The sequence below is a fragment of the Dipodomys spectabilis genome, unplaced genomic scaffold, assembly GCF_019054845.1.
Source record: "Dipodomys spectabilis isolate Male_0828 unplaced genomic scaffold, ASM1905484v1 ptg000069l, whole genome shotgun sequence".
In the NCBI taxonomy this organism is placed as follows: domain Eukaryota; kingdom Metazoa; phylum Chordata; class Mammalia; order Rodentia; family Heteromyidae; genus Dipodomys; species Dipodomys spectabilis.
In genome coordinates, this window is record NW_024870746.1 from 1,429,656 (window position 1) to 1,438,817 (window position 9,162).

Here is a 9,162-nt window from a genome sequence, read left to right on the forward strand (position 1 = left end):
TCCCTCAGCTCTTCAGCTTAAGGCAAGCACTCTACCACTTGAGCCACAGAGCCACCTTCAGCTTTTTCTGCTTATGTGGTGCTGAAGAATCGAACCCAGGGCCTCATGCATGCAAGGCAAGCACTCTACCACTGAACCACCTTCTCAGCCCTCCTACATTGTTTTAGATGTTGAATTTTTTAAAAAAGTTATTACTCAGAAGGAAAGACATAAAAACTTGAATCAATATCAATTCTTGCTAGTCTTCTCATTTCTTTTCTTTTTCAAAAGAACAGTGATTCATAAAATCCCCCAATCTGGGAGCAATTTTAGTAGATGAACTTTATTATTTATCCTTTACAACCTGCTAATTTCACAAATCATCATTGTATAAAGAACTTTTCCTGTAATAACCAGAAATCCCACCTCCACTGGGCATTGTGCCAGGGGAAGGTGGGGCTGGAAGCCTGGTCTGTGTCGCCTGAGCTCACTCCATAAAAGGATCAAAGCCTCACCCTACATCTGAAGCCTCTTCAGAGAAACCTTCCAGCCTTCACTGAATAGATAGCTTTCAACACCTGGTGTGGTGGGAAGGAGTTGCTCTCTGTGAGTTAGGGGAATGACGATTTCCACTCAGATCTGGTTTAGGTCCCAGAGATGTGTGGAATTAAAGTCAAGGGGACTTTGAGTCTTTGCAAGGCTGTACTAAGGTGAGGCCAGGGATACAGAGAGAAAAATAGCAGTGACCTTCATTTTGCTTTTCTTTAGATGATGACTCAGCTGGGCTTTCTGCTGTTTCTCATTGTGGCCACCGAATGGTGTAGCGCAGGTGAGTTCCCAGGAGCCCAGTTCTCCCAGGTCATTTTTAGGGTTCAAAAACATTAGAATTAGGTTGCATTGCCTTGGGATCCTGGTCTCTCCATAAACAGAGGCCGCCTTGAATGAAGGTTGAGTGCTTATTTCTGTCTCTTGAAGGATTTACCTGTAGCAGTGAGCATTGCTAATGTCTGCCTTGTCTCCAGGCCTATGTCTTGATGTGAAACTGTGCCGCATTTTTTCCTATTGATAAATCATGTTTATTCTCTAAGAATAATCTAGGACCTCATCCTGGCTAGAAGTCCTTCTGTGAAGTAGATAGCCCATTTCAGACCTCCCTGCCTCCAGTTAGGATTCTTATATCTCCATTCTTCAGGGTTCTTTTGTTCTCTTAAGCTTACCTTTATTTGTCCCATATGATTTCCTGTTGACTTGTGAACAACTCTCTCCAGAGATAGGCTCTTAGGGAGAGGTTTGGTTTGGTTGAATGTCCAGAACCTAGCATCGCATAAAGCATTGTGGGGAAAGTAGCACAAGCCTGTATCCAGTGCTGGCTGGGTCAGATAGGATTCTCAGGGATTTCAACCCAGCAGTGAGGCTCTGCCCCCATAGGAGAGTGAGCTTGGAATTAGTGATAGGGGAAAACCCAATAACGATAATAAAACTCTGCTTATTCTCCAGCTGAGGGCAATACTGATCCTGAGGTCCAGACCTATCCTTCCTGGTCTTCATTGCCCAGAAGCTGCAAGGAAATCAAACAGAAGCAGCACAACGCCCCTGGTGAGTGAGTGAGGCAGCATTTAAAGGATCCAGTAGGTCATCATCTCTGAGAGGCTTTAAGAAGGCTACCATGGAATTTTTTTTGAGATTTAAAAATTATCTTTAAGAACTTGTACAAGGGGCTGGGAAGGTGGCTCAGTGGTAGAGTGCTTGCCTTGCGTGCTGGAGGCCCTGGGTTCGATTCCTCAGTACCACATAAGCAAAAAGAAAAAAGCCGGAAGTGGCGCTGTGGCTCAAGTGGTAGAGCGCTAGCCTTGAGCTGAAGAGCTGAGGGACAGCGCCCAGGCCCAGAGTTCAGGCCCACGACTGGACCCCCCCCCCCCCAAAAAAAAAGAACTTGTACAAAGGAGTTGCCATTTAACAAAGCAGTTTATGCATACAATCTATCTTAATCCATCGAACAGTAAAATGTGTATTGTGCAGCCATCACCACCATCTTCAGAAATTTTTTGTTACCCCAAATAGAAACTCCATAGCCACTATGCAATTTCATATTCTGCCTATCTCCAGTCCCTGATAACTGCTAGTCAATGTTCAGTCTTTATTAATTCACCTCTTTTAGTTGCCTCATCTAATCATTTGTGTCTATCTTATTTCACTTAGGGTAATTATAACTGTTTCCAAATCTTTTACTATGGATAATGGATTCTCTTTTATCCTTTGCTTATTTATCTAAATCTTATATATAGGCATAAACAACATGTATTATATATACTGTATGTATACACACATAATGCTTTGCTCATTCATCTATTGAGGAATACTTGCTTTTGTCTGTGCATCCTGTGACTAATGCTGCAATGAACATTAATTAGTGATAAAAAAATAATCAGAATCCTGACTTTCAGTTCTTTTGAATAAAAATGGGATTGCTTGGTCATCTGAGAATCCAAATTGAGCTTTTTAAAAATTGCCACAGTGAGTTTGGGTAATTATATGTCTTGCCTTTGTCTCAGGGTCATGGTCTTCTGAGTGCAGGGAAAATCTAGTACTCCCAGGGACATAGTGACAGAACTCAGTCAAGGAGGCATTCACACCATATTTCTAGTTCCTAGATGTGCTCTGGTTTTGGGGATGAGATGGACCAGGAACCTGCAGACAGGGAGGCTCTGGGCTGGCTCTCTCCACAGATGGCCTGTACTTCCTCCGCACCAGCAGTAGCATCATCTACCAGACCTTCTGTGACATGACCACTGGGGGCGGTGGCTGGACCCTGGTGGCCAGTATACATGAAAACTTCATGGCGGGGAAGTGCACAGCTGGTGATCGCTGGTCCAGTCAGCAGGGGAACAGAGCAGACTACCCAGAGGGTGATGGCAACTGGGCCAACTACAACACCTTTGGTTCTGCAGAGGGAGCCACAAGCGATGACTACAAGGTTGGTGCGAGCCTCTACCCAGCTGGACAAGTGTGAGGACTTGAGTGTGGCTGGGCCACCAGTATGTAGGAGGGAGGGTTGGCAGGAAGGGGATGAAGATGTGGCAGAAGCAAAATTAAGCAAAATTAAATTAATAGACTTTGCCAGAGAACCACTCAGACATACAGGTACACAGAACAAAGAAAGATGTATTGCCGGGAGAAGGGGCTGGCAAGACTCCTTCTCACAAGGGAGGAATGAGAAGAAGCACCGGTTATTGTCTGGGGTGACCTATATAACCTAGGGGGTTTAGGAGAGGCTAGATGGGGCTAGAAGGGACTAGGAGGTAGAGACCCTAGTGTGGATGTGTTCGCCAGGGGCTTCATTATGACGTGCTAGGATTTATGGCTTCTGTCCAAATAGTAGATAAGGAGTCCTGCAACTGCCCAGACCTGAAGGTCACTCTAAGGGGCTCTTGCTGCCTTATATGGTGGTAGCTGCCCCAGAGAAGTGCCATCCCAAGGTAAAGGGGGCTGGAGGCTGATTATTTACTGCCTTTACTACATGGGCCTAGTGTTGCCTAAGAAGGGAGCATGCTAAGGTGTGGAGAAGGGAAGGAGTGGACTAAGCTATGGGAAGGGACTAATTTTGCTAACAAGTATAGATCTTGAATCTCACCTTCTTCCCAAGGGGTGGTGGAGACCTATCATCTGCTGAAAGTGGAGATGTCTTCGAGTAGCTAGTTTTATGCCCATAGCAAGCTCTATTGTTGATGTTTTGTCTCATGGAGCTTCATTTCTCAGTCCCTCAGTAACTTTTTAGAACCAGGCTGGTGTGTGTATCCAGCAGAACAGACAAAGTGGTAGGACAACCAATTATATCTATTGCATCTGTTATATCTATTGAATGTAATCTAAATTTGACAGTAAAACTTGTATAGAGAAGTGAAAGCAGAGGAGTAGAAAGTGGTTTAGAGTGTTGGTGATGCACAACCAAAGACTTATGTTGATTGATTTCCAGAACCCTGGCTACTTTGACATCCAAGCCCAGAACCTGGGCATCTGGCATGTGCCCAACAAGACTCCCCTGCAGAACTGGAGAAACAGCTCCCTGCTGAGGTACCGCACCTTCACTGGATTCTTCCTGCATCTGGGACACAATTTGTTTGGACTCTACCAGGTACATGAGGATGCTCTCTGGGATGTTTTTCATGGGTGTAGGTGGGCCAGGTGCCATCATTCCATGCATCTTTCTTCCATGTTTCTCCTAACCATACTTGTTGATGATTCCATTTCATTTTGGGGGGAAATTCTGTGCCAGGAAAGGCAAGAGAAAGATAAAGTAGTGGGAAAAAGGAGGAGAGGGAAATGGAGAGAATAAAGACTGAGGAAAGATGAGGGAGGGTGAGCTAAAGAGGCTGAAGGTGTTTGAGAAGTGCAGCAAAAGAAGAAGATTCTTCATTAACTGGTTTTGACGTTAAGTTGCTGAGGCAACATCATCTCTCTATGAACGGCAGCATCCCTAGGAGAGCCACATCTATTGTCCCTACTGAGTACTTCTTTGGTTCCTTGTAGAGATACCCAGTGAAATATGGAACAGGGAGGTGTTGGAATGACAATGGCCCAGCGATACCCGTGGTCTATGATTTTGGTGATGCCCAGAAAACAGCAGCTTATTACTCACCCCTTGGAAAAAGTAAGTCTTTAGTCTACTGAATTGTTCATAAGATAGTTCATAATTTCGGTTATAATAGATAGTAGTTATCACTCTTCTATGAATGTTATATGTATGGTGTCATTTAATTTGCATGACTGCTCTTGATCTCTGTCAGCCCATTTTAAGATTAGGAACTGAAGTGCTGAAGGTCAGGAGCAGGTCTGAGGTTACTGGGCATATACGTAAGAGAGTCAGTATTTGGACTGGGGACATTTAGTCCAGACTTTACTCCTGAGATTTCCATTATCACTCCCTTAATACCTTTTTAGGACCAAGCCAGAGTCATGTGCATGACTGGGGCTTGAACTCTGGGCTTGGGCGCTGTCCCTGGGCTGTTCAGCTCAAGGCGAGCACTCTACCACTTGAGCAACAGCGCCACTTCCAGTTTTCTAATGGTTTACTGGAGATAAGAGTCTCCCGGATTTTCCTCCTTGATCTGGCTTTGAACTGCAATCCTTAGATCTCAGCCTCTGAGTAGCTAGGATTATAGGCATGAGCCACCGGCATCCAGCTGACAGGACAGTTTTATTACAAAACGACATATATAATTATATTATATTAATTATGTATTGTTTATATATTATCTTCAAGTAGTTGCAATTTAACATGTCAGTTTATTTTTATTTATTTATTTTTTTGTCAGTCCTGGGGTTTGAACTCTGGGCTTGGGTGCTATCCCTCAGCTCCTCAGCTCAAGGCGAGCACTCTACCACTTGAGCCACAGCGCCACTTCTGGTTTTCTAGTGGTTTACTGGAGATAAGAGTCTCACAGAGTTTCCTGCCCAGGCTGGCTTTGAACCTCGATCCTCAGATCTCAGCCTCCTGAGTAGCTAGGATTACAGGTGTGAGCCACCGGAGCCCGGCTGACACGTCCATTTATGAGTGCAGTGATCTTGATCAAGTGCCACTCCTTCCATTGTTGATAGTTTTTTATGTTTGTTTAATTTAAATCTAAGTTTGGCAGAATATCCTTGATAGAGACCGAATCTCTGCTGTACAATTCAAAGCTTTTATTACTAACATTTGGGATGTGGGACTTTAATAAAAAAGAGAGCCAGAAACATGTGAACAAGGATAGAGTGAATACCCTTGCCAGTTGCTTCAACTGTTCCTTGGGGATGTTCAGCAGTGATTTGCTTGTGTTGAATTACTTCATTCAATCATTTGATGGTCTGTGGCCCTCTGTAAGGACCAGGTCTCAGGCTCTTGGGGTGGGAAAATGCTCCTTTTGGCCTATTTGAACAGGGACAGTACACTTATTGGCCACGTGGTGATGGGCTCTACCACTGTATCTGATTCTTGGACCTGAGTTGATCCTGCCATGGATAGTTTTTAGAAAGTTATTTTTTATTTTATTTCATTTTTTTTGTGTTGCATGTTTTTTTTTTTATTGTGAAAATACTGTACAGAGGGGTTACAAGTACATGGGCAAGATAATGAGTACATTTCTTATCAAGTATTTTAGCCTCCTCCTTTGTTTCCCCTTCCCATCCTTTCCCATCCTCCCCCCCCCCCCCCACCAGCCCTTCTCCCACCAAAGTTGTAAAGTTCGTTTTCGACATAATGACTTGTATATCTCATTGTTGCAATAGGTCCACCTATATCCCTATTTAAATGATTTGGTTTTTCCCTTCCCCTCCACAAATTATACCAATATCAAATACAGTGAAAGCAGGGGTTATACCGTGGGGGAGGGACATACAAAGCAACAAAAAATAATCTTATAAATGTGTTAGAAACAATCGCATGAAAGAAAAAAAACATTTGAATATATATCTTAGGGTTCATTTCCCTAACATCAATTTATCTGCCCTTTTCTGCTTGATGGAAAGTTATTTTTTGAAATTTAATTAATTATTTATGTGGAATCAAGGAATTGAACCCAGGGCATCCTGCATGATAGCTGAGTACTCTGCCACTAAGCCACATTCCCAGCCCCAAGAACAGTTGTTTCTCACATGTTCATTGATTGCTGTTTTTTTTTTTTTTTTGTTGTTGTTGTTTTTTGCCAGTCGTGGGGCCTGTACTTTGGACCTGGGCTCAAGGCTAGCACTCTACCACTTGAGCCACAGTGCCACCTCTGGCTTTTTCTGCTTATGTGGTGCTGAGGAATCGAACCCAGGGCCTCATGAATGCAAGGCAAGCACTCTACCACTGAGCCACCTTCCCAGACCATTGATTGCTGTTTTCTGTCTTTTGTTTTCAGATGAATTCACTGCAGGATTTGTCCAGTTCAGAGTATTTAATAATGAAAGAGCAGCCAATGCCTTGTGTGCTGGAATCAGAGTCACAGGATGTAATACTGAATTTGTGAGTATTTGTGGGGACCAAAGAGACCTATGAATAATGTTGAGGTCATTAGTGGTGTGTGTGTGTGTGTGTGTGTGTGTGTGTATGGTATGACTGTGGTGTCAATGTGTATATGTGGGTGCACCACAGTGTGACCTTATCCCTTGATAGGTTTCAAGAAAAGGAGCTATAGGAACTACTGCTCAGCATCTAAGGTTGAGGCTTCAAACACACGGTTGTGATTTTCCCAGCCTTTGTGATAGAACACTGGGGTGCCTGGAGGTAGGGTGGGGCTTGTGTTCAATAACAGCCTGTGGAAGACATGAGGAGTTGAGAAGGCCTGTAGAACAGCAAGCACTACCAATCTGTACCTGAGTTGTTCAGTTTCCAGAGTAAAATTTGTCCTTCCCAGCCTTGTTTATGGCTTACATACATGCATTTATCAGCATGTATCCTCTTTGTTAAATGTGAGGTCTGAAGTGCCGGTGGAACTTTTGGGGTCTGCAGCCTAAGAAATACTTGGAGATATTAAGGCCATACTAGCTGAAGCCAAAGAGGGCTACCGAGTCTTTAAGGGAGAGGGAGATGTGACCCTTCCTAGAGAGTAGCACTTAAGGAATATGTGAAGGAAGAGTCCAGCCAAGGAAACTGAGAATGGGTGTTCAGAAAAGTTGAAGGAAAGTCAGGAGGAGAAAGCAGATCACTAAAGCTAGGAGAAGAGAGATTTTAATGGAGGCATAGATCAATACCATGGATGGAGAGTCAGATGAGGACCAAAAATTCCTTTGGATTTGGCCATTCGGATGCCTCTGGGCCACCAGCTACATTAGTAAGATTTTCATCACCATGACAAATACTTGAAAAAACAACTATAAGAGGAAGAATTTATTTTGGCACATGATTTTCACGGTTTCTGTTTATGGTCAGTAGGTTCCATAGCTTTTAGGCTATGACAAGGGAGAAATACCATTTTATAAGGGCAATGGAGAACCAATACTACTTCCCTCATGGTGGCCAGGAAACTGGGAAAGAGAAAAGAACAAGCCAGGGCAAGATACCCTTCAGAACATATCCATAGGATCAGCCCATCTTCCACAGTTCACCACCTCCCACATCCCCATGTGTTATTGGTGCATCTCTATTTAAATTTGAAGCTATCAATGGATTAACTTATTGATGAGTATTCCTGCTGATCCAGTCACTTGCTCCAAGACCCATAACTTGCTAGCATTGGGTACTAAGACTTTCATTCATGAGCCTTTGGAGAGGTTACTTCATATCAAAACCATTACATCATCATATCTGTCATTAGCACTTCCTCTTCTCTTCTTTTCCAGCACTGCATTGGTGGAGGAGGATATTTCCCAGAGGGCAATCCCCGGCAGTGTGGAGACTTTGCTTTTGATTGGAATGGATATGGAACTCACACTGGTTGGAGCAGCAGCCGGGAAATAAGTGAGGCAGCTGTGCTTCTATTCTATCGCTGAGGGCTTTGTGGTCTGGGGCCTAGATCTTCTCTCCAAGTGTGGAGTCTCAAGGATGGAAACAACTTACTTAGAAATTACAATGTTAAGGAGAGAGACAAGGAGAATAAGTAAATCATGTTCATTTTCAAGGTTGTGTTTTTATGGATTCTTTTCATGCAAGAGGAAAGCACTGCAGTAGAATTCAAAAGAATCTAGTATCCTTGCTGATTCTATTTCACCTACTTTTTCACTTGAAATTTTAGGGTTTTAGGAATTCTGACAGAGTAATACACCAACCCCCACTCACTCTCAGGTGGCCCCTTAAAACAGCCAGAGGAATAAAGTGTGGGGGAAGAGACATTTTATCCTACCATTTCTCTACTCACACATATGAACAATTTATATCTTCAACATGGAGATTTAAAGCAGAGAAGATTCTCTTTTTGGGGTACCAAAGAAGAAATATATATGCTACCTTGTAGCCTTGGTGAATGGGGCATTCTCCAATGGCAAATATAGGGCTTGTTGGTCTATTGTGATGGCCACTCTCTGGACTTCAGTGTTTTGTTCAAAAGGAATCAAATGCTAAATAATTTCTATTGTCTTTTTTTTTTTTTTGGTCAGTGGTGGGGCTTGAACTCTGGGTCTGGGCACTGTCCTTCAGCTCTACAGCTCAAGACTAGTGCTCTACCGCTTGAGCCACAGCACCACTTCCAGTATTCTGAGTGGAGATAAGAGTCTCACAGTTTCTTGCCTGGG

The 9,162-nt window shown here is 43.5% G+C and overlaps 1 protein-coding gene across 1 annotated transcript; it reads left to right on the forward strand.

The window, feature by feature from the left end:
- The first annotated feature begins 750 nt into the window (after positions 1 to 750).
- LOC122109196 (intelectin-1a-like) lies at positions 751 to 8,511 on the forward strand. The gene is made up of 7 exons (XM_042681444.1): positions 751 to 808; positions 1,477 to 1,575; positions 2,706 to 2,953; positions 3,953 to 4,111; positions 4,507 to 4,627; positions 6,855 to 6,958; positions 8,275 to 8,511. Exons 1-7 carry the CDS (start codon positions 751 to 753, stop codon positions 8,422 to 8,424), a joined length of 939 nt encoding a protein of 312 aa, XP_042537378.1. The 3' UTR covers positions 8,425 to 8,511.
- Positions 8,512 to 9,162: the final 651 nt, after the last annotated feature.

Excerpts from the sequence above, each read along its gene's own strand:
- LOC122109196 (XM_042681444.1), top strand. The coding sequence starts at position 751 with ATGACTCAGCTGGGCTTTCTGCTGTTTCTCATTGTGGCCACCGAATGG. Across the intron at positions 2,954-3,952 it reads CCACAAGCGATGACTACAAG|AACCCTGGCTACTTTGACAT; the intron begins GTTGGTGCGAGC and ends ATTGATTTCCAG. Across the intron at positions 6,959-8,274 it reads CAGGATGTAATACTGAATTT|CACTGCATTGGTGGAGGAGG; the intron begins GTGAGTATTTGT and ends CTTCTTTTCCAG.